Source organism: Lepisma saccharinum, chromosome 19 (genome assembly GCF_977018435.1).
Source record: "Lepisma saccharinum chromosome 19, izLepSacc3.1, whole genome shotgun sequence".
NCBI classification, from domain to species: domain Eukaryota; kingdom Metazoa; phylum Arthropoda; class Insecta; order Zygentoma; family Lepismatidae; genus Lepisma; species Lepisma saccharinum.
In genome coordinates, this window is record NC_139247.1 from 61,115,860 (window position 1) to 61,141,605 (window position 25,746).

Sequence of the window (25,746 nt, forward strand, 5' to 3'; positions counted from 1 at the left end):
AATACTTTGTCTTGTATTATGTATTATGTACAACGTAATATTTATTCACATATTTTTATTTTCAAGCTATGCGAAGTTCTCTACTCCGGTGGAAACAAAATATCTAATTACATGAGCAAATCATACCCAAATCATAGAAAGAAATTTACTTTCCACTTTGCACCAACGTTGAGCAGTATGTCTATGGTTGAGCACATGCATACACTACAACGTTGAGCCATAGACATACTACTACGTTGAGCCTTCCAGGAATCTGGATGCACTCAGGCGGCCAGACCCACGACGACACAACAGCGCGCGGTTCAAGGATCGGATCTAAATATAATTTGCATTTTGAAAATGTCTGAATTCCAAAAAGGTAACCAACATATGCAAAACATACTAATAGAAATATGAGTGAATATGTAAATGTGATTGACATTGACAGAGTAGGGATATGTTGAAAAGCGCCAAAATAATAGAAGCACATGGTCCAATGTTCGGACAAACTATCCTACGAGATAGTTTACAAATTCAGGAAATTAAATCGGTTGTCTAACTTCCGATTACTGGATGATAATTTTTCTTCATTGTATGGGGGATGGCTGGCTAGACTCTAGTTTACCTCCTTCTTGCCCGTTTGTCTTTCTTGCGCACTCCTTGCCCGTTTTCAAAACCGTGCTAGCAGACATACCGGCGCTCCGGCATCCGTAGGGTAAGTAAGTTTTTCTTTTTACACTTTCTGTCACTAACCATTCACGGGACCGAGGTATGCCTACGAGGTTAGGTTAGGTTCCATTAGCACTCATTTCACCCCTAAATATGTGCTTCATCATCGAAAAATGTCCTTAGTACGTTCATTCACGCATATCCGGACAACATCGGTTTTTCTCGATTTTCTCCTCCAGGAAATTTTTCCTCGCCTTGGGATTTACTTTGTTGAATTCCTTATAAAATAACCTTTCCAACGATATATGACACGTATTCCTTAGGAAAAGGACATAAACTAGAGTCTTACCGGATGGCTAATTCCAGATCTAATTTTGTAGCCATTGGAACATAGGTTACTAGGTCCAAGTTTCGAATTAAGGGTCTGTTGACCATTTTACACCTTCGAGAATGACTTTTTTTTTTTTCCCCGGAATGACTATTTTCACCAGGCGGTGAAGCTAGGTTTTGAACTATTTTCACCAGATATTTAGCTGCGCAGGAGTAGCAGGACTCTACAGCCTGCCTTGTTCTGCTACACAGATGTGTGTACTAGGCCTATGTTGTATGTGTATGAAACTTACGTCGGTGTGCATTTCCTTTTGTGCAGGAGGCGAGTACTTTTGTTCTGCATGTTATGGAGTTGGAGGCAGTGGCCTAGGTAGTGGGCTCACATGGCCAAAGCCCCCCCCCCCCATTTTCAATAAAATTTTCGGTAACAGTTTCATACATCGGAGACACATTTCTTCAATTTTACACAGCATGAGTTTACGATACCGGACCACTCTCCAATTTCTATAAAATTTCGGTGTCATGATGACATATCTGTAGTTCATATTTGGCGGTCACTTGTTAAAATTGTACATTTACGTATGGAACTTGTAAAATAACCTTGCAATTTACCAGGGTGATTGTCCATACACAGCAATTCGGAACCATCTTTCTTTCACAATTCGTTAATGGTCTTTCTTTACGCACAACAATCTTGCTGACATCAGACGAGAAATGCCTACGAGGTTAGGTTAGGTTCCATTAGCATAAATACAAAGAGAAATTAATATTTTAGCTAAGAGAACTAAACCTTGTCTTGCCTGGTGATTTCTTCATGTTGGGAAAATGGCATCTTCCATGGAGCTATTGTTCTTATGGCAGGGTTACGTTACGTTAAGAAAACATAGTTTATTTATTTATTTATTTTTTCTCGGTCTCCATACTTGACCGCCAATTATTACATGCAGATTCGTGATTAGGAGTTCACAATTAGTGAGTAGGCGAAATTTCATAGAAATTGGAGAGTGGTCCGGTATTGTAAACAAGTTCCTTTTACTTACGGAAATGAGTTTCTCCAAGGTTTACAACGTTGGTCGAGGTATTTTCTTTCATCGTGGTATATATTTGACAGTACATGGAAGGAAGGTGGGTAGAATTAAGCTGTATTCTTGGAATTCCACGGTCAGCTGGCCTCGATATTTACTACATTAACAGGAAATCTTACTGTGACACGTCCTTTCCCATTGCACTAATATTTATTGTTATTATTTACCTTTTCTCTTGTACAAATGTTTATTAATTTCTGTAATTTACCTATCGCTGATAATGTCAGGATAGTGACTAATCTGTATATACTTATCTTGTTAAGAGCTGTTGCCATGGCAATTACGAGTGTGTTTTGTTTTGACTTTAAAAGTTTGGGCTCGGTTTCTGAATAGAGTGATCAAGTTGAATTATAAGAAGTTTAATTTCTTTGAGTGACATGGATTATATGTTAGGTATATAAGTATTTAGTTGCAAAGAAGTAAAATAGACTTCATTTTTCTTAGTGCAAACTTAACTTTGATTTTTATTTGACGAACTAACAGAGAGATATTACCCCATACCCTGAGAGGCATCACGCGAATGCTTTAGAGTCTTTCATGTGAACTTATTATTTGCTCTTTTAGTTAAATCATGTTCTTTTGACTAAACTGGTCAACTGCCCTGGGCTATTTTTGGGGTTGGAAAGTTGGGGAAATGGGGATTTGAAGACAAGAGAATGCGGTTAGTGTCTGGTCGGTGGAGGTTCTCAATAGATTCACTTTGCAAAGACGGACACTGAATTTTGTTTTATAACCTTTGGTGAGTCTAAATTATTTTAAATATCATTGCATTATGTGTATTGTATGTTAAAATATGTTTCATATAGGTTTATGGGCAAATTGTTTAATTATGTTCCCAAATCCCCCCCCCCCCCTGCAACCTTTACCCCTTTTGAAATTTCTGACCATTCCACTGAGTTTCTAAACTTTAGGTGCAAGTTTGTTAAGTATTTACCCAACAAACACTGCCACCCCCCGATTTGAAATTTCTGGCTACGCTACTGGTTGGATAAAAATGGTAACTACTGGTGCTGCTAATATGTCACATGAACTAAGTATGAAGGGATATTATGTTCCAAAATGCTATTATTGTCAGGTTTAGCTCTATTAGCATTAATATTACCTCTGTAAATACAGGGTGAGGCAGTCAAACAGGAAGATTAAAAAAAATCACAAAAAATATTTATTTTGTGAACATGAATGTACTGTACATGAGTGGAAATTACTAGCGTACTTGGTTTTGCACACAGTGTCGTAGTTTGTGTAAATCCAGCCATCCGAAATTAATCCACACACTCTGCATGAAACGCCTCTCCATTCAGGAAAAGTGACAGTGTGGTGTGCATAACATCTCGTGGAATCATCGGCCCCTACTTTTTCGAAGATGAACATGGTAACACAGTGACTGTAAATGCTGGACGTTATGGTGACATGTTGGTAACTTTTTCCTGCCTGTCCTTGTTGGCTATCACCCAGATGAAGAAACATTCTTCCAGCAACAGTGTGGTGTGCATAACATTTCGTGGAATCATCAGCCCCTACTTTTTCGAAGATGAACATGGTAACAGTGACTGTAAATGCTGGACGTTATGGTGACATGTTGGTAACTTTTTCCTGCCTGCCCTCGTTGCCTATCACCCAGATGAAGAAATACTCTTCCAGCAAGATGGTGCAACTAGCCATACTGCCAGTGTGTCTATGGATGTGCTTAGACTCGCATTTCCTAGTCGTCTTATCAGCAGATTTGGCGATATTCCGTGACCTGCCCTTTCACCCGACTCGGTGGCTCCTGACTTTTTTCTTTGGGGTTACCTCAAACCCAAAGTATTCAAGACAACCCTCCAAGAACCAGGGATGATTTGAAGGAGAGAATTCGGCAAGAGATCCACAACATTCTGTTGCTACGCAAAGTCATGGGCGGATTTACTCTGAGACTCCGACAATGTGTGCAAAACCAAGGATGCCATCTTACTGACACCATATTCAAAAAATAAATGATTGCTCTCTATTTTTTGTGAATTTTTAAATCTTCCCGTTTGACTGCCTCACACTGTACTTCCCAACACCTGATCATGTATTTTCTGGTCTTCAGCAATTTCTGCTATTCTCACTACCTGTTGACAGTAGTAGTTGCACCCATTTTAATTTCAATAACTTCTTAGCAGTAAGTTCAGCAAGAATGTAATAAAATAATATAAAATACAATGTTCTCAGAACCTGGTGAAAATAGTTGCAGCTTTTTTTTTAATCTATAGATTTCATGTTGTACGTTAAAAAAATGGTGCCATCACACTGAAAACAATATTGTGGATATTGATCCCAAAGTATGGCTCGTGCGTAATAAGCTGTCATCTTAAAGTACTTTCGTTGCTTTTTATTAGTAAAAACCGGTTGTATGCACGCTAAAGTATCTAAGAATGTGTGCACTTTTTAAAATTTCTTCTTTCATAGGCTGTGTGTACAATAATTATGCACACCTTGTAACAAAGTACGAGCTCTATTTTGTTTTTCAACCTCCGATGGCACTGCCAGGTGGCCCGTGAAGCGCTAGGAAGCAGGGCATCACTTGGTGTGATTGGTGTCTCCCCTGCCACTGCCAAGGCCAATGCACGTAGAGTTGTCTGCTACAATTGACACTTCTGCCAAGAGCGAGGTGTGTTACTGGTTTACATTAGGGAGCCGGCGACCACAATCAATGCAGCTCCATACTGAGAGACATTGTGCAGACTACGCAGAGCCATCCAGATCAAACGATGAGGCATGCTGTTCTCAGGTATTGTCTTGCTTCTTGCTTCATGACAATGCCCGACAACATGTTGCTTCATCAACCCAAGACCTTCTTCGACTTCACTGGGAAGTGTTTGTTCACCCTCCCTACATCCCAGACCTAGGGTCGAGTGAATTCCACCTTTTCCTGGCCATGAAGAAGTGGTTGGGAGGACTGCGCTTCTGCACCAATGAGGAACTTTGGGACATCGTGCAGACCTGGCTTAATAGGCAGACGTCACCTCTTTTTGCAGAGGGTATTGGAAGATGGGTGCTTCGGTACGATAAATATCTGAATCTTCTTGATGATTACTTGAAAAGTAGATGATAAATGATTGTCAATAAACCAATTTTGCTATTCATTTTGGATTTGATTCCATGCCCTATCGGAGGTTGAAAAAAAAAAAAATAGCCCTTGTAGTTTCATACATACATCTGTTTTCAAAGGAGATGTGTATTGAATTATTATATGCTGCCTTGTATCAATCTGATACACATGTCAGTTAAAATGTTAAGTTTAAACCAGTTAGAGTGGGTCTCTTTGAAGATACTAATGTATATTTTTCAGGTGATAAGATATTATGTTATCATGGGTCACTGATGTATGAGGCTAAATGCTTAAATATTGAGAGGAGAAATAAGGGAACCAGATATTTAGTTCATTATGCAGGATGGAAGAAAAAGTAAGTGCCAGGCGTGAGTACATTCCTTCTTTATTGTTAATTTTTTTTATATGAAATTGTTGAAGTAAATCCTAATATACACAGTGCGACAATTTGAAATTGAGACTGATTTTTTTGCCTCGGTAGGTGGTACCAAATGCAATTGTCCTGTGGTGCGAACAAGTGAGGGGTTTCTCACGAGCAATTGGTGCAGAGCTCGTTGACCTTGACTGCTGTATTTTATCTTGAGGTTATGGAACATTTGATGCAAAGAATAACTCATGTGATGCCCGAGTATTGGGATGATGGCAGCTGATGTCTGCTTCATGACAATGCCCCACGTCGCAAGGCTGTTATTGAGAAGGATGTTTTGACCCAAAAGGTAATCCGTATATTGTTGCATCCTACCTATTCACCAGATCTGGCCCTGTGTGATTATTTTCTATTTCCTAAACTAGAATCTGCACTCAAAGGTTCGTACTTTGATATCGTACCGACCATCAAGAGGGCTACGACAAGGATTTTGAACAGCATTACACAAAACTAATTCAGCAATGCTTCCATGCACTGGTAGGCAGGGTGCAATGATGGGTGGATGCACGAGGGTCCTACTGTGAATGATCCCAGGTAAGTAACTTTCTATGAACACTTTGTTTATTTTTTACAGCACCAGTCTCGATTTCAAATTGCCACACTGTGTATACTTTTTTTTGTAGTGCTTTTAGTTGCAATTTAGATAAACCCTTGAATGTAATTACAATTAGCCTGTGGTGTTCTTTTATTGCAGCTGGGATGAATGGGTCTCAGAAGATCGCATTCTGAAATATACAGATGCAAATCTCAAGAAGTCAAAGGAACTGTTAGATGCTCATGAAATGGAAAAGTAAGTTTCTTATGAGTATTTTGTTACTTTGAGACTATTTTAACTTTCATAGAGATAAGATCCCCACTGGATAAGATAGTAGTGTATTCAAGAACTGGTGAATTATCTGAATAATTATAGGCATTGTAGACATAATATTGATAAGAACAACAGTAGTATTAATGTGCTTTCAGGTATGAGGATTTTTTTCTTTGTTTGTTTTATTCCTTTATTTCAAGGTGAATTGTTTTAAGATTCCAACTCAATTCATGGTTCTCAGGCCAGATTTTGCTGACAAAATTTTGGACTGCTATTGTTGCTAAGACTATACGCCATTAACCCTTCAGTATTATGGACATTGATAATCACTCAACTACTATGGAGGGGTCTGTCAGACCACTGTTGTTTCAATTTTGAACTGTGAACCAGCTGTTTTGCTAATTTCAATTTTTGACGCATTTCACATGACTTGACGTGGTTATAGAAGAATAGTGTAAAGCAGTTTTCAATTATTATTGTTTGGTTAAAGAAACGTGACATAATTTGTGCAAAGAAGAAGAAAATCAGTCAAAATTGCAACAGTGGCTCCTTTATTTTTTGGAAATTTCAAATTCTAAAAATTTCTACATTTTTATGCTGTCAGAAGAGAGGTAGTTCAAAGTAATATGTAATATTTTGGGAAAACTGAGAATGAGTTATGAACCATTTGAAACTAAAAAAAAAAAAAACTGAAAATATAATTAATTCAATAAGATTTGAAAAAACAAAGGCAAGACCTCTTTTCCTTGACATCGAGTAGCCAGCACCCCAACTGATAGGTTTGGAGAAGAGTTCACTTGTGGTTGGAGGGGTGCGAGAAATAAAGTTAGATAAATTCAGTCAAGTCTGATCGGATCATAGTAGTTAAAGATTAAATATCACATTTTTAATTTGCCCATAAAATTGTTATTCCTAAATTCACCAAGTGCAGCACAGGACTGCTATTGGTCAATCATGGAATGGCATGGTGCCAGTCACAAACCTTAAATTGAAGGTTCAGGTGAGGGGGGGACAGGTAAGTTAACAAACTCCAGGAAATTTAAATTTTAATTGCAAAACATTACTGGACATGTAAATTAAAAGGAACAAAAACATATGCTGTGATGAATGGAAGTGTAAAATGTATGGAAAGAAAACATGTAAATCCCAGCACAGCATCAATATGGCAGAAAATGACACAGTACGTGACTTGCGACAGATATTTGATTTACCTGGTTTCTCCTCTGACCGTTCAAATTGAGCCTTCAGTATTTTAAACTTTCTTTTCTCATCCAAAATTGGCTTTCTGAAGTGGGGAAAAAAGAATCATTGATCTGAGCCATTGATTGATTTCTAGAATTTCTGCATCGAGCAACGAAAGGTATTTAAAAATGTCTCAATCAATGAGGCTTCATAATTTAGAAAACCTAATGTAAATATCCTGTACAGATTTTATGTTACAAATGATTGAATTTAGAGTTGCATGACCTTTTGAAATGCACTGTAGTTCTGAGTACCCAATTTATTGCTTCTGAATTTTTGTTCATATTTTGTACTTTATTGTATGTTCAACTGTTGACACCAGAGAATATTGGAAAATTTAATGAATAATTTTGACATGATATTATCTGATTTGCGTTGTTTTGTTTAAGTAGATTAACATTACACTCATGATATGAATGTGTGTCCTTTTGTTTCTTTGTGTTTTATCCTTCTACACAAAATTTCTTCTGTACAACTTTATTGTGGCCGCGGTGGCTCAGTCGGTAACGCGTCTGACTACCATGCTAAAGGTCCCGGGTTTGATCCCCAGCTGGTTGAAATCCGGGAACTTTTCTAACGATGGAAGCGGCCCCGGTGCCCACCCAGCGTCGAATAACATGGGTACCTGGGGGAAACCCTGGGGGGTAAAGGCAGTCAGGGGTGTGATGCTGATCACATCACCCCAACTCACAACCGGATCAAGAAAGTGTGGGGCGTTACCCCCACACCCCCTATACGCCTTCATGGCGTGGTGCTATGCACAGGGGAGCACTTTACCTTTTACCTTTTTACAACTTTATTGTGAGAATCTCTGAGTATGTTGTATTTTTTTCCTACATGACAATTGACGTTTATAATTCAGACAACATGACATACTATTTTGAAAATCATTTGCATGTGAAGGAAAGCAGTAATTCATTACTTACAAAATATGGATAATAAATATGCAGAATATTTTGGCTCTGGACATTTTGAGAGACTGTTCATTGGGAACTTGACTCATCCAGATGGAAATAACTTTTATTGTATGTGGGTGCTTACACATTTACTTATTTTACAGAAACCCTAAGAGAACTTCAGCAAGGTTGCTCCTCCCAAAAAGCAATGCTGCTCACAAAGATAGCACAAGTCAAGACAAAAGTGTTGCTAAGTTGCAAAATGTTGATCAAGTCCAGATTACAAAATTTTCAGTGTCAGAGAATATACTTGAAGATGAAATACTGACAGCACCAGCAGGAGAAAGTATGAGTGGTAGAACTCTGATTTCAAAAGGAAAATGTAGTTCTGGAAATAGAAGGGGAGTTTCCAAAGTAGCAAGTTGCCTGGGAAAGCATGTGAATTCACAACAAGAGTCAGATGCTTCAAAAGTTTTGCACCCTAGTTTACCACTTCGCAAGAGGAGAGCTGGACGAGCAAAAGTGAGCATAGGCATGCAAAAACATTTGGATTCACAACAAGAATCTGATACTTCAAAAGTTTTGCACACTAGTTTACCAGTTCACAGGAGGCGTGCTAGGAGACCAAAGAGGAACACAAGCATGAATGTGCCACACGTTGAGAAGTACATCAGTCCTGTTTTGAAGGGTGAAAATGCATCTTCAGCAGGAGGAAATTTGTTCCCATCAATCTCAAGAATGTCTCAAGATCGAAAGAAAAAGCATGCAGAGGAGTCCTTGGTAAGTGTTAGTTTTTTTCTTTTTATGCATATCAATGGCAAAGCGTGACATTTTTACGTAGTCATTGCAAGATTTGCCAAAAGTCAGGGTCGAACTTCCAACGGGGAGGGGTGCACAATATTTCTCTGCGATAAACACCAAGGTCACTGCCAATTCAATGTAAAAGCTCATACCACAGACCTTACGACTACAAAAGACATAATTCTATCCCATATGACGAGAATTAATAAATATGATGGAAACTGAAATGCAAACACCTCAATTGTCACGTTTAAAGGTAAGAAGAACCTTTATGGTTCGCTGCCAATTGTTGTTTTGATAATGAAAAGCAGATTCATATCGTTCAATGTGTGCCCAGGATTTTGGAGGAGGGGGGTTACATGTACTTTTTAGTAGTCATTCCTGAAGTCCTCATTTTGCCATATTTTCCTGCCTTTTCTTTCTTCTTTTTTTTTCAAAGAATATTAAGCCTAAGCAGAATTATGATCCTCACTACCCCTCCTGGAGCATGCCACTGGATACTCGGAAGAATCTTGATGACTCCAGACAAACCCTGCCGTGGCTGGAAACACAGGGATGGGGCCTGAAAAAAGGGCCTGTTATGACCCAGACCTTCAAGAGTGGTGGAAAGTATAGGTCGTTGAACCTGTCTGCCTGTTTAGAAGCGTTCGGCTGTTCACGGCACCAGCAGAGACCAGAGAGATTCACACCATTCTGCGATGAGCTGGGCCGATGAACACCATTGCCTTCAATAGGAAATTTTGTGGGAGGGTTCGGCGCGAGGGGTAGTACTGGGGCCTCACTTCGATGCGCTAAGATTAGCGAATCTCTTGCGTATTTTGAGCTGTTTCATGCTGTCGCTTGGCTTATTTCGTACAAATATGTGAGTATTCTCACTTATTATTTTTACTGCTTCTCTAAAATATATAAAATGCAATATTTCTATTATTTTGCTTGGTCATCACCGCATCTCCCAATGACCGGACGCCTTGCCTCTGATGCATATGTATTTAGTGCACTCTTTCGGTGCAAGCAGTCAGTCCTGGGTTCGTTTCCCGGTGGGACCCCGCAGAATTTTGCCGTTGGCTCAGCATTGTGAGGACAATTGGGAAGCTACTTGAAAAAGATGATGTAGCAGGTTCCGGTCACGAAAGCCAGAAAACAATGACAATGGGATCCGATTCGCTGACCACACGTCACCCAATGAAAAGCCGCTCTGGCAGGCCCTGCCCCTTTTAGGGCTTTTGCACCATAGAGTTTAGTTTCCATATGTGTTTTAGAGTTTAGTTTCCATATGTGTTTTAGAGTTTAGTTTCCATATGTGTTTATCAATATACACTTCCTGGAGGGTTTGAATTGTTGTTTTAAGTCCACTTTATGCACAGATAGGCTAATCGGGACTGCACCTATAGTTTAAAGTGGAAACTGAACCACAGGTGGAGAGCTTGAGTTAGCATACTAATCAAAGCTGATAAAAGTTTCTGTACACAACAGTCTGACACCAAAGCGACAAGCAACACAGGCCATTCAGTCTATAAGCAAGCATTCACCGCACATGCACAAACAAGAGAGCAAGGTAACGTGATGCACGTGCAGTTTGACGTGTCGCTTCAGTTTGAATAGTTGCATTGATTACTGAAGGTTCACTTCCAAGTAACACATGTCACTGAAATCTCCATCAGGGAGTCCAGGAATTAAATCATTAGAAGATGGTTACAAATGATTGAAGAAAATATGGAAAAAATGTGAAGTCAGGATCGTGCTGAACCATATAATGAGATCCTGCCTGTGTTACCCTACCTTAGCAACACAGAGCTGGTTCTTTTTTTTTTTTTTTTTTCAGTGTTGAAGTCTTCAACAAAAGCATTAAATTTAGTTTACTAGGCAACATTGGTGAGGTAGGAGAAAATAGGGGTGTGTGCTTCTTGTATGTACATATTTCTTACATTGTAGAATTCTTCTTGTTACTTTACGGTTGTTTCAGGCATTTAACCTTTAGACGGCCGAGCAGGTTTACGAAAGCGTTCTGGCCAAGGCTTCTCGGCGGGAATTTTAAATTCGAACACTATTTGGAGGAAAATTGTTATAACTCTGGCACTATGGGAGCAATCTACTTCGGATAACTTTTGTTTTGCAGCTAAAACATCAGCGCATCCATTTTGTACAATTTTCAGAATGCCGGACCGAGGAAGGGGGGCTTGGGGGATGCGCCCCCCGAATTTCAATGGGGGAAAAAAACAAATCTGAAGTTTGCCCCTTCTTCTCCCGCTATTTTGGGGAGAAGGCTCAAACTTTAGTATTCTTTTCAAAGAATGGACGTTTCTCAAGAGAATGAAACATGTTATAACGAATACTGTTGCAAATACCTTTAATTGTGTACTGTATTTATTTTTATGATGTTTTTTATTTTTATTTTAAAATCCAGGTTAAAAACACTGATCTTGATGTAAACTGTAAACGGGTATATTGAAGGAGTTCAGAATTTCCTCGCTAGGTGGCAGCAGTTTGTGGCACTGTCACAAATAATGTGATTTTACTCAATAGATGGCCTTTGCTATATCTGCGTGCATAGAGAGTAGGTAGTGGTATTTAAACGGATTATTACAACATTTTATTGATGGTCTGTGTGATGATTGCTGCGGCAATAGTTATGTGGTAAATTTAAGGATTTACGTCGTTTTTGCGAACTTAAATTGGAAAGAAAAGTGATTGACATGAGGGAGAAGGAGTGAGCATAAAATCTCTTGAAAATAGAAGAAGAAGAAAAAGGATAGACTGGAACCGGTACTGAAGGGGGGGACTTCCGGAAAAAGGAAAAGGAAGGAGGAGGCTGTCAAAGAAGATGATGGTACAGGAATCTAACGTTATCGGGATTGTAAAGATAGTGCCAATTCTTATGCCTATCGCCTTTTAAGCACTATGCTTTGAGAATCAAGTACATGTACTTATATTAAGGCGAACGTCCAACAGATTGGAAGATGAACGGAATTTTCAACGGGCGACCATAGTCACATGGTTTGTATTGGTTGCAGAAATGTGAGTACAAAATTCTGCTTATATGTCAATTGGAGGGTGGTATTTGGAACTTTGAAAAAGCCACGTCCTGGTGTTCTACGCATGCTGGCATATGTTTGGTGCGACTATGGTCATATTTCGCGTACTTTCTGCGTAAAATCCTGAAACATAACAAAGGGCATTGCGCTGTTATTTTGAAACGCTGCTAATTCGAGAATTGGATGAACTATAAATCACTGGAAAGGAGTAAAATTTGGACTCATGTAGTGAAGAAGTTGGCATTTCTTATATCTGTATGTTAAAATGAAAATGGTGAATTTCGCTCTAGGTCATGTGACTTTTCTCGAGCGTTTAAGCAAGTATTAGTAGAGGCATGGAACCTCTCATAGCTAATGACAGCTTTGAAATGTAAAACAAGTTGTTTGATAGCATGTTTTCGTGTAATAGTTAAATTTGAAATCCGTCTGATTTTTTTTAAGGAAGTCTATGTTGGGTAGCATATGTATGAAACATTCCAACTTGATTTGGGTGATTATTCAGATATGCTTGTTATATATAAAGGTGCAGGTGTGCCTTCTGAAAATCTGTAAGTTATTGAGCAGTTGCTTATGTGGAACATTTACATGAACAATGACGGAAAGTCAGTAATATTGGGGGTCAACGTCCGTGTATCTAAAAGTGATTAATACTCTTTTTTGTCAATAAACTGGTATTTTTGAATCGCGGTGTGGTATTCCACCTAAAGGTTTTTCCCAGTGTATATTTTGTGTGTTGTGTACTAATGACTGTCTTCCCTTCCAGGAGTGGGGGGGGGGGGATTCTAGTTCGTACTGGTCATTTAAGGTAAAGAATAATCTATGCGAGTCATCATCAAGTAATGAGAGAGGTTCGGAGTAATTTTTGGTAAAACTAATTAAAATTCAGGAGAAAATTCGACCGTGGCACTTACCATTGCTACTTATGCTACAGGTTAGGCGAATGAAGACGGGTTTGTTGGTTTGATATATTGTTGGAAGTTAGGGAAAGGTCTGGAAGGTAAATAGGGATGAATGGATGAATGTTGGACAAGCCTATCACAGGGAATTCGTCATAATGTTTCATGTTCCTGGGTGCCATACAAGTTGAATAATGAGCCAAAATGTCAAACTCTGTTCGGAAATGTGGCATGGATATGTTGGGGAGAGGGGGGCCATCAATGTGAATTTTCCAGGCTTGCTCCAGACCTGTGTCAGAGTTTCCACCCAAACATAAGAGTATGAAGGTCCAAAAAGCACATCCATTTCGTAATCAGCACCATGATACCATATGGTATCATCGGGCCAGTACGACCTTACTTTTGATGATACCATATGATATCATCGGGCCAGTAAAGGTTAAAAATGTTTTTGTTTTTTTATGTACAGTCATGGACAGTTATGGGATGTAACAATCTTATTGATTCCCAATGGGATCATTACAACCCAGATGTGTCCATGACTGTGCACAAACTAGAAATTATATGTCTGACGAAGGGGGCATGTGTTCTCTCAAACCGTTTAAATGCTTGTAACAACTGTAAACTAAGAAGCTGCAGCCATAATTTTGGTGCTAATAACTTGCCACCGTAGGGATTTTACCCAGGTTTTAGCCCAAAGGCAGGTATGTTAACCAACTGGCTACATTAGTACTTTAAAGGAAGAGCAGGTGTTTATTTTCACAATCTTTTGTTTGTTGAATACTTAATTATGAATATGCATTTCTTAGTCTTTTTCTTCCATTTTACCCAGGAAGAAGACAGTGTTCTAGAGGTCATTGGTTTAGGAGGAATTCCACAGGTTATAATACCAGAAGAACTCAGACCTTTTCTAGTGCTTGATTGTACTTTAATAACGAAGCACAAAAAGGTGTGAAGTTTTTCATTATCTTTATTGTAGAATTTGCCTAATTGCAGTAATGGTGATAGCAAAAAATTCTGAAAATTATTAGTATTTTGTTATTTTTTGATCAGTGTTGGGGAAAAATCCTGCATGTGAACACACATATGTGTAAAATTCAAAGTATTGTTGATTTGTATATATTTTTATTGTTTAATAATGTAGTGACATTTATTATTCTACCAGAGAAGCTATCTTTTGTTATAAATTCCCACAGTTCGTGTTTTCATTACTGGATATATTAATTTGCAACATTGTTTTCATTGTTATTTTCAAGATTGAAGATTGTATCTTCAACTTTCTTTTACAAACAACTTGGGTCATTCCATGTAAAATCAACCTTTTTCTGGAGATTCAGATTTTCAAGATTTTTTGTTTATTCATTGTACCTATAAAGAGGGCAAAAACTGCCAAATTTCAGATTTTGTGGGCTCTTAGTTTTTGAGTTATTGACTTTCAAAAAATTAAAAAATACCAAAATTTGACATATTCAAATCTTAAACAGCTGTAGATTAAAAGCTATTTGCAGAGCTCAAATTGGTGTCATTCTCTTCTGCTTTTAATGAGCTTTAATTTGAAATGTAACATAACTGTGCTGTTTGAATTTTTCAAAAACTAAAAGAAAAAAAAATGAAGATCTCTGAAACACCTCCTCTAAATTTTATTAAAAATGTTTTAAAGACATCAATTGACAATTTGTGTGCAAAATTTCATAATGGGATGGCAATGTGTTCCTATGGAAATTATTTTTTTTTGTGTTGTGTGTGAAATTTGCTAAATTTGTTAACTTCCATGTTAATGAAAATCAAGCTGACCAAGGCAGTAATTTAGTCTGGAGGGAGTAATGTTTTTGTATATATAATGCCCTGTTTTTGTATCTTGTTACATTTGTACTTGATACAGAGTCTGAAGAAGACCTTGCTAGAAGGTTGAAACAATATGTTTAGTTTGTTTTTTAATAAAATAAATTACTGCCTTGGTCAGCATATTTAGTTTTTCATATCATGGAAACAAGGCTTAATGGTGTTATTCCATGTTAAAACCATAACTATAAAATCAAACCAGCCATCCACTAAAAGTTAATGTTTCTGTATTATTGTTTATTTGTAAAGATATAGTACTTTACCTTTCTTTGATAGCTCATAAATCTGCCTGTCAAATTGCCAGTTGCTGTGATCCTAGAGAATTATGTGAAGGAGAGAAGAATTTCAAGTCAAGTACCTATTAAGTAAGTTATATTGTACTGTAACTTATAGTCTCTTTCCTAAATTTGATTCATTTTTGTGACTTTACAAAACCTTTCACTTTGTGAACTATGAAGTGTGCTCCCCTGTGCTTAGCACCATGCCTTCATGGAGTGTGGAGTTAGGGCCCCACACTTTCTTGATCGCAGCTGGAGGTTGGTGTGACGTGATCACTATTGAAATTAATTGAAATTTGAAAACTGGTTTTATGCAATGTTATTTTATTCAAAGACCGATTTAAGTTTTTCAAAGTACCATTTATTTATTTTTTTGTTGTAACATTTCAGGAGAACACACATTCCTTCATCACATATTTATTTTTAGTTTTATTAATGTTACAGTTATGCAATGGATTGCTTGATTTGTTGTTTTAAGCTCACTTTATGCACAGGAAGGCTAATTGGGACTGGACCTACAGTCTAAAGTGGGATCCGAACCACTATGACATGTGCCTCCACCGGGTTTTGAACCCAGAACCCTTTGATTACAAGGCGACAATGTTAGCACTAAGCCATCGGGAGGCCTTATGCAATGAATGTTGTCAATAATGTTACATTGTTGGAACATAACTGTGAGATAAAAGCAATGTGTTATTTTTTTATTATTATTTTAAATGAAGTTATCACATTTTAATTATGGATCCCAAATGACAGTATCAGTGAATGTATTCCAACCGATATACAAGTGATGTTGGTCAGGCCCAATATTTGTATTTTATTGATGTCTGCAAGAGTTTCATGTTGGTTCATGTTTTTTTAGAGATGGACTGACATGAAATTTGAAACCTCCAATAACTGATATTTTACCAATCTGATACATTAATAAATGCTCGATGAAGAATTTGTGTGGCTCATTCACCTTTCATTGTAAAAAACCCACAACGAAGTGACCAGAAATGAGTTTGCTTTGAAAAATATAAACTACATATTTTGACCAGGATATGTGCATTATACCTTTAAATTCATAAAAATACTAACAAAAATGACAGAAATTTACACTAAGTAAGTTACAAGCTATGTATGCATTTATCAGATTAGTATAATTTTCAGTAATTTTTACATGTAATCTGTTGCACTGGTGTTCATACAGGGTGTCTCATAAGCAGTGGCGTGCCCAAGGGGGGGTTGCTGGGGGTTATAAACCCCCCCCCTTTGGCCCAGTATTCCTAAAAAAAAGAACGCCTAAGTTAGGAAAATATGACAAAATGAGGGCTAACTACCAAGAAAAAGTATACATAACCCCTCCCTTTTGGAAATCCTGGGCACACCACTGCTCATAAGTAATAGTGCAAACTGACACAGGTAAAAGTACACGATAATAGAAGCAAAAAAGTCTCAGTAAACATGGGTCTGCAAATGAGCCATTTTCGACATAATCACGAATGTGGGATTACAAGCTGCCACTGATTTCATTTTTTGTCAACGTTGTCCTAGTTGGTAAAATACCAATAATACAGTATGAACATCTAACATGCAAATATCATCAAAGATGGATAGGTCGAGGTGGGCCTGTACCGTGGCCTCCAAGGTCACCGGAATTAAATCCTTTGGATTTTTGTGTCTGGGGTCACCTCAGAAGCTTAGTGTACAACACTCCCATTGACACGGTTGAAGAACTGGAACAGAGAATTGTACATGCTTGTGACAAATTGCGAAATGATCCGGGGTTCGAAAGAATTTGAAACTCAATGCGGAGTCACGTACAGTATTGCATCCAAATTGAAGGATGGCACTTTGAACACCTCCTTTAACAGGTAAGAGTGTACAGTAATTGTAACGTAGAACATACGTACTAGTAAAGTAGTGCTGTATTTCTTGTTAAATTAAGTAGAATGTTCAATAAAAGCAATGAGATCTCCTGATTTTACATACTGTATTATTGGTATTTTATCAACTAGGATGACGTTTACAAACGCTGTAGTCAGTGACTGTTTGTACCCACACATTCACACATATTATTAGCATTTTACCAACTAAAAGGTAAAAAAGGATGACGTTTACAAACAATGAAGTCAGTGGCGGCTTGCAATCATACATTCACGATTATCTCGAAAATGGTTCGTTTGCAGACCCATGTTTACTGAGACTTTTTTGCTTCTATTATCGTGTACTTTCACCTGTATCAGTTTGCACTATTACTTTTAAGACACCCTGTATATTGCCAGATAACAATACAATACCAGTTGATTTGTCCCATACATCCGATTAGTATTACATTATTTGATATGCTGTGCTTCCAGGACTGCATTAAGTGTAAGGCTGAACTGATACAAGTATGGGGAAGTATTGGTTGGCATTTATTTCCAATACTGACCAATAGGTTTCCAGTGTTTTGGTCTTTCACATGGTTCATAAAATTGTCATGTCATACTTTTGCGGAGTAGTCTAATTATCCTGGAAGTTATGCAAAATACAAAGTTTATCTCTATTTTGCACCAATTTTGTGTTACAACTGGATTATGTAACACACATTTCAATATTCTGATGGAATTCTTGAATATTTTGAAACAAAACTTGTGGTTAATTGATGTATACTGGGTATAATTGCAAACTAATGTAAATCAGTATTTTGAACTACTATTAATTGTTAGAATTTTCAGTCTTCGGTATCAGTGGGAATGGGTAAGAGTAAGTATCAATTCAAGGTGGTATTGGCTCAGCCCTAGTTTTCCTTTTTTACAGGGAAAGTGCAATTAAGGAAGTAGCAGATGGTTTAAAGGAGTTCTTTGATGCAATGCTTGGCAGCCATCTTTTATACAACTTCGAAAAATTCCAGTATGTTCAGGTAGGTAGTTAAGCTTTTTATACTTGAGACATTAACATTTCTCGTAATTTATACCCAAGATTGCTTAAGACACTTTAAACACTTGATGCACACTAAGCAATTAAAGGTGATTTGTCATGCAGGCTTCAACACACTGCTCAACTGTAGTGAAAAATAATGTGAAACGTGATGTGGAAATGATATAGAAGCATGGTTGTCTTTGAAAAATTGAAAGGGAGGGGCATGCTATACAATAATATACACCAATTTCTGATATACATAATACCTTTTTTTATTGGATGGGGTGCTAAAGATGCCCTTGAAGTGGTGAAGTGTTCCAGCACTAATGATGAAATCTCAAGATGGCATATGAAGTTGTGCCACAGAGTGGTTAGCACAGAATGCAATGATGCTAGGGGTCCCAGGTTCAAATCCCAACCTGCGCTTGGGTGTACTTTGTGAGTGTTCCTTCATCAATTTCATCATATCATCACTCATCCTCATGATTAGCCAAAAGTGACAAAAATGAAACTAAATACCTGATATCAAACCAAATGAAAGACAAGAAGTCATACTGCGATTCATTTTCTGACTATTGTAATTTTGTAGTACCAAGATCAGTATAAATATTCCTGCCGTTATTTTATAATTATTTCCAATCAATCAGCCATATATGGTGGAATTTTGATCAAAAAATTTACACAGACTTCAGAATACAAACCTGGGAATAACGTAAAATCCGGGAAGATTTTGGAACCAGAATGGTTAAATATGATAAGTACACTTTTCCTTTAGTTTGTTTTAACAATAGCAGTCATTATCTAGTCAGTACGTTCTATAGGCACTGTTGTTCTGTGTGTCATATAAGAATTCGTAGTCACTTTTTTTTTTTTTTGAACTTGAAAAATTGTCTGCTGTTCATGTGCATGTGTGTTTTACATCAGCATTACAAATGTACTTTCTTGGATATGCAATAAATAACCATGCAATGTGAGCTGCTCTGCTTTATCTTATTTTGTGGATTAATAATGGCCTTTGTATATTCACTTGCTCTTAACTAGGTAGGATGTATTCATATTTTGCTTGCTTGGCAGCTTTTTCCCTTCAAATTGTGTATGTGTTGTTTGTTTTTATTATAGATATTAGAAACGCTTCCACAAACCTCTATGAGTAAAATATATGGTGCCATACATCTTCTGCGACTCTTTGGTAAGTGAAATTTTTAATTCTGTTTTGTAAAGTTGTATAACCGTACAGAGGAAACCTGAATACATTTACATCATTAAGGTATACAGGACTAAGGTTAAATCTTTCTTTACAAAAATAGCCTAACACTTGTATAAACTAGACCCATATTTGACACACTGCCCTGAGAAGTTAAACCACAGCTGTGTTTATCAGATCAGCACATTTATTGGTATGCTTAATGTATTTTTATCCTTTATGGAGAAGATAGTTCCTGTGGTCTTTGTAAATCTGTTTGCTGTTCTGATAAAAACTATAAGCAGCTTGTTCTGTGAAAAACCATACATTAATCATAAATGTACTAATAATAGGGTAATATATTCGTATGATCTATGTGCATAAATATTTACCAATAGTAATTGTGAAGCTTTGAGTTCTCATTGTCAGCTAGAAAAAGTACCAGTTTTGTTTACCACTGTGTACTGCCTGAAAAAATTGTATTATGTACACTAATATGACATTATTGGAATCATACAGACTGATTAGTTTGTTATACAAATTTTAAAATAATAATTATTATTATCTGTCTCTTATAGATGCATATTGCACATGTCAGTAACAAACTGAGGAAATTTTGGAGGTGAACCTAACATCAATCCTTATAAACTACGTAGTATTTCTTTAATTTTCCAACACTTGAAGTTGCCACTGATATTCCAGTGTGCTTGAATTATTACGTTATGACTTGGAAATTTGAAGAAACAATAAAATATAATTAACCAATGGGCATGCATTTTATATGTCAGTCCACAATAAGGCTTAATTGTAGAATTGAGAATTAAACATACTTGCATTTAAGGATAACCGTAAAAAATTACTGCATGAATGTTATGTTACATAAGTCAAGAAATCTCCAACTAAGAATACAGTATTTGTTGATGATTATAATTATTCAATGTTAGAATTGAGAGTGGGATCTGGAGCAGTTCCTTTTGGAGAGGTTACAGTGTAATTTCACTTAGGTTATGTGATTCTTTGTGTATGAGTGGTGTTTGTTTCTAATTTTTCAGTAAAAATTGGGAAGATGTTGCCAGTTGTTCCTGTTGACGAAACTAGTCTTCATGATGTTGTCATGCACATTGATGACATTTTCAGGTATGAAAACATTAGCATTTTATTATCCAGTTCCAAGAATTGAACATTTCAGATGTATGCATGCCAAGGCATGTTTATTATAATTTCTAAGTACATTATGACAATTAACTTTAGACTCCTATAGTTATTGAGACGTGAATCAATTGTTACACAAGCCAATACGAGGGATAGTCGAAAGAAAGTTTCCCTAGTCTGCCATCTGCAGAGAGTTTTATTCTGGAGAAAGAACATGACATAAGCAGAAAGAGGCATCATTACACTATTTTTCCCCAGCAACATTCAGACATTTGTCACACCGCTTCGCAAGTTTCAAGAAACTCTGTTCGTAAAACTGCGTGTTCTGTTTTGAGGATGAAGAGATTCGTTCAATGTTGAGAAAAATCAAAATTTTCATTTCATTTATTTGTCCATCACATGACATACCGGAAGTCCCACCCGTTCGTAGAAAACAACAGCTTGCACTTCATCCTTTGTCCACGATTGCAACACACCTCGGTCCTCCATGCTGGCCAGGCACACACGGGTACACACTTCTCAACTCTTCCTGTCTATAACACAGCAGTACTCTGGCACCCTCTGCAAGGAAAAGGTCATGCGGCACACAATGAAAGAAGGATAATGTGCGTATAACCACACCATATTACCAGGTGTGCCGGTTAATAATTCTTAATTTCGTCGCTGGATGGAGCTGGAAGCAATGGTTGGTGCACAGTCTCAACTGTTACCTCACTGTGTTGCCAGGACAGTACCTGTCAAAATGCCGTGGATGTGCAACCGAGTGCGAGTTGGGTTTGTGTGGAAAACATGTTGACCTTCAAACCAAATAAGGAGCATGTGCTGCATGTCCTGGTTTTCTTGTTCAATCAAAAGAAAAACGCAAGCGAAAGCCAGCGTATCTTTGTGGAAACATACGGTGACAATGTCCTAATGCAAGACGCGTGTGTGCATTGGTTTCGATGTAGTTTAGATGTTATAGCTGCTTTTAGAAATCTATCCCATCATAATATGGGGGTAACAAAGGGAAATTAAGGAATTTTTAACACTTTGCTCGTTAATAATAGTAACAATGGATATACCTTCATGAAATATCATGTGTAGTTTTCATAAAATGACACGTTAATTGCTGCAGTGTGCTGCTGGTTGAAATTTCAACCATCCAGACACTAAAGGTTAGCTTTCACAATACACTCGATGTCCTTAAAATTTACCTAAGAAACGTTTTCTCATTTTTTGTAAACTCAGTTTTGGACTTGTAGTTAAGTACCAGAGTCAATAAACAACATCTAAAGGCATTCACTAATCTTCGACAGGTAATGCACTAGTCTCTACCTCCCTCCCCCTCCCCCCCCAGAGAGAGAGAGGGGGGGGGAAGAAGGAAGCTCCCCTCTCCTTCTCTTTGCTTTCTTTTCTTAAAAAGAAGTCATAATTTTAACTACCAACAATGTTATCTAGATAACAGATGACACTCTCCTGGTTGAACCAGCTAAATTTTCACATGAAACAAGTCTACAGTGTTGCCGAATATTTTCTCATTTTGCTAGGCTTGCACATTGCCTTGTTTCTTGACTTTTAACCATGATGACTGGTCGGGTACTGGTACATGGTCGAACACTGGGCATTTACCTTATAACGCTTGTCTGGTTAAGGCAACTAACTAACCCGATAAGTTAATGATAGTTATTGGAAGCGCGTGGTAAATATATCTCTGTTAGTGCCTGCTCCAAACAAGGGTCATAAACACCTTTCGACGCTACTTTTCCGTTGCGCAAATATGTTCTAAAACATGTAAACTATCAACAGAAAGGCAACGTCGCGTTCCGCTGATATGCAGAAATCCTAGGAACGGTCAAAATCACGAAGATTCCGTTCCAATTACTACTTTAATTATTTATGTTGTCCACAACAATGTTCCTGTAACAAAATGACGGCACAAAAATACTTAATCACAAATTAACCCTCTTAATACTAATTGATCAAACAGGCTTGCACAATTTAATATTCCTCGTAATTTTTCAAGAAATAGATGCAAGAAAAGGGGGAGGGAGAGAACAGTCAAAAAGACGTAAAAATGACTTTAACCATACAAGGACCTTATCCTGGTTCTTATTCAAAAATACCTATTTATATGTATATACACTTATATTGCTTTTCTTTCAATGTGTTCAATTTACCTCTAATGGAATGAAGCAAGCAAGAAAAAGGTAAAGGAAAGAAAAACTTCAACTTTAACCTCCTTTTATTTCAACAATTTTAAACTATCTTGACTTCCTAGTAACTCGTGAATTATTATTACATGGCCCTCAACATCTCATTTTTAAGAGTGGGGAATATTCTTTACAAAAAAACGAGTACAAGGAACATAACTGCACTACTTAACAAAAGGCCACGCAATGCCAATAACAATCTACGGAGGCGTTCTTCAATAACAACGAATCCTTAACATCTACGTACAATCAAGTGTATGTACCCTACACATACCTATATATATATATATTTATTTATTGTGCATGGCTTTGAGGCTACTGCTTAAGGTGTTCGGGGGACACGACTTATTAAAACGGGAAAAAGGGGAAGGATTAGAAAAAGCACTTTGTCATTTGACAAACTTGATTTAAGTCGTCGCTTCCTGTCTTTCAACAATGTCTGCACAGCAATTCCTTGCGTAAAGAAAAACAAATTTATTTTCTTTGTCACAATCGATTATTCAATCTCCAAAAAGCATGAGAATAGAGAGCTAGTCGCTCTTTTCTTTGGGATTGGACTGTTATACTAAATATAGGAGTAGAAATGTCTACGGTTTTGTGTTGGACGTACTTTCACTTGGTATCATTATCAGTTCCAATAAATGCATGCATAAATTATTAGAGTTCACTCTCCGAAAGCACTGTACCAATATATTCGGCACGTTAATTTACATCCAAGAGTCAAAAAGAAGGGGGTGGGGGTAATGTGTTGGAGAAAAAACTCCGAACAAACAGCTTGCTGAATAATCACACAAAAAGGGAGAGTAATTGTACAGTTCAAACAGGGCAAGTCGGTAGCAGGATCAGAAATCTATAATTGTCCACTTTACCTTGATGCAATCCTTCTGATGGTCCTTATCGCAAGCACATGGTATGGATCACGTAACTGCATTCGTACGCCTCTACACGAGTCTAGAAATCGTGGCTTCCAAAGTTGTATTCCCATCTCACCATTGCAATGCGTGGGCGAAGGAATTGCGTATAGGCAAGGCGATCCTGCTCCGCTGCTAGTCGACTGTAGGTGGCTGTTTCAAAGACCGGATGCGAACTGTGTTACTGACGATCGGGAATCGTGCAAGAAAAAAGGGGAAGGGGGGGAGGAGAGTATAGTTTAGCTTATCTACGACAGATGGCACCACCATCTAAATGCCGTAGCGCTATCGTATTTTGCGGTGGAGAGTTTATTTTCTCCGAAATAAACTCTATAAACGTACAAAAGTACGAGTAATATTCCCAAATTGAATATATAATATTTGGAATGTTACAACCTTAGCTAGCTTATGATCAATTATCTCCAGCTACATTTTTTTCTTATCTAGACTTGTCTCTGTGCCTGAAAATACATAATAATTTACTGTTAGTGCCAGTGAATAAATAAATCCATAAAACTACTGACAAAAATGCAGAATTTTGTAGTAAGTTATTTGAAACATCAATGGGGTTGAATTTTTGAAATTTTGAAAGTAAGGTAACATTTTTGTCACTATTAATGCATAATTGGTTGTTGAGTAATAAAGCTATTAGTCAAATTAAATGCATTGGTGATGGAGCATGTTAAATTAAAATTTATTGCTTTCGCACATATAACTTTTTGTCTTTTCAACATTTTTGGAAACAAGATGCATATTATTGCCAATTTTTGTAGATTTATCGTTTGTCAACCAAACATTATCTAGTAATGATTAGTAGGGCTGAGCTGATACTGATGCATCAGTTGGATTTTATTTAACGATACCAGCCAATACTTTTCCGGAATTTGGTTGTTTGCTTATGATGTTATCTTGGAAGTTATGCAAAATTTGGATTTTCCTTTGATTTTGTACCAATGTTATATGGAAAAGCTGTATTTTGTGATTATATAACAGGTATTTTAATATGCTGATGTAATTTTGGAATATTTTAAAGCAAAACTGTTAAATTGTTGTTTATAATTGGAGTGTAATACTCACCCACTAATATTAATCAATATTTTAAACAACTTCTAATTGTTACAATTTTCAAGCATTGGTATGGGTAGTGGTTCAAAGTGGTATTGGCTCAGGTGTAATGATTAGAGTTGACGAGGTGTATCTTCGCGGGTGACCTTGGCTACTCCGCACAATGTGTGAGAGAGATACATTTATGTAGTTGCCACCTACTCGCCCTTTGGGTGGTCGACAGCAAGGACAGAACGCAAGGTAATGATGTGCAGCCATTAGCTCCTCCCCCTTGCTACTGTGCAGCCGGGCTTGGACAGGGTTCACCCTCAAAGATACAGCTCGTCAAGTCTAGTTGATATTGTGAAAGCATACATCGATGTGATTGATTATGTTGTCAAGTGGCAAAAATTTTATATATTCCCAAATAAGAATATTTAATACCATATAAAAGTGATTTATTTCTCAGGTACCTAGTGAAGAATTCTTCAACCTTATTCAGTAAGAGAGTTTATATTAATAGTTCATCTGAATATCAGAGAAGAGCATTGATGTACTAAGGAAAGATGCTCATGAATAATTTGGAAACAGACGACTGTGATACAGTACAAACTGAGAGTGCAAAGACTTAAAAATATATATATATTTTTATAAATCAAAGTACCTGATTATTATTGTCAGATATTTTTATTCTTTAGATTAGTTTTCTGATAATTACTTAGTAATACTCCAAAAATGAAAAGAGTAAATGCAGAATGTATGTAATTTCAGACTTAATGGAAAGAATATTGTGAATATGGTCAAAATAATATATGCACATAATTTTACAGACTGTACGGAAATAATCTTGCTTATGGTTCCCTGTAGTATGTGGATAACACCATTGTTAGTTCATTAAAAGACTGTTCTTTTCACATTGATTCTCCTTCCTGTTTTAATGAATCTGCTTCATTGGTATAATATTGTGATATTAATTTTTGCATACTTTACTGTTAAATGTTTTGTGTGAACTGTAAAAATAAA

The 25,746-nt window shown here is 37.1% G+C and overlaps 1 protein-coding gene across 4 annotated transcripts; it reads left to right on the forward strand.

The window, feature by feature from the left end:
* Positions 1-240: 240 nt before the first annotated feature.
* Positions 241-25,746, forward strand: LOC146002885 (mortality factor 4-like protein 1). Of its 4 annotated transcripts, none has more exons than XM_083140926.1 (10): positions 241-358; positions 5,377-5,504; positions 6,258-6,353; positions 8,674-9,289; positions 14,071-14,187; positions 15,357-15,445; positions 18,143-18,245; positions 19,364-19,433; positions 20,480-20,564; positions 25,178-25,746. In XM_083140926.1, the coding sequence occupies exons 2-10, from the start codon at positions 5,473-5,475 to the stop codon at positions 25,281-25,283; spliced, it is 1,314 nt and encodes a 437-aa protein (XP_082997052.1). In that variant the 5' UTR covers positions 241-358; positions 5,377-5,472; the 3' UTR covers positions 25,284-25,746. The 4 variants fall into 4 exon arrangements, with proteins under 4 accessions (XP_082997052.1, XP_082997050.1, XP_082997051.1 ...); XM_083140924.1 differs by having other exon boundaries at positions 5,377-5,491; XM_083140925.1 differs by having other exon boundaries at positions 5,377-5,491; positions 25,193-25,746.

Excerpts from the sequence above, each read along its gene's own strand:
- LOC146002885 (XM_083140924.1), top strand. Across the intron at positions 6,354-8,673 it reads GATGCTCATGAAATGGAAAA|AAACCCTAAGAGAACTTCAG; the intron begins GTAAGTTTCTTA and ends CTTATTTTACAG. Across the intron at positions 20,565-25,177 it reads CACATTGATGACATTTTCAG|TGATTTATTTCTCAGGTACC; the intron begins GTATGAAAACAT and ends ACCATATAAAAG.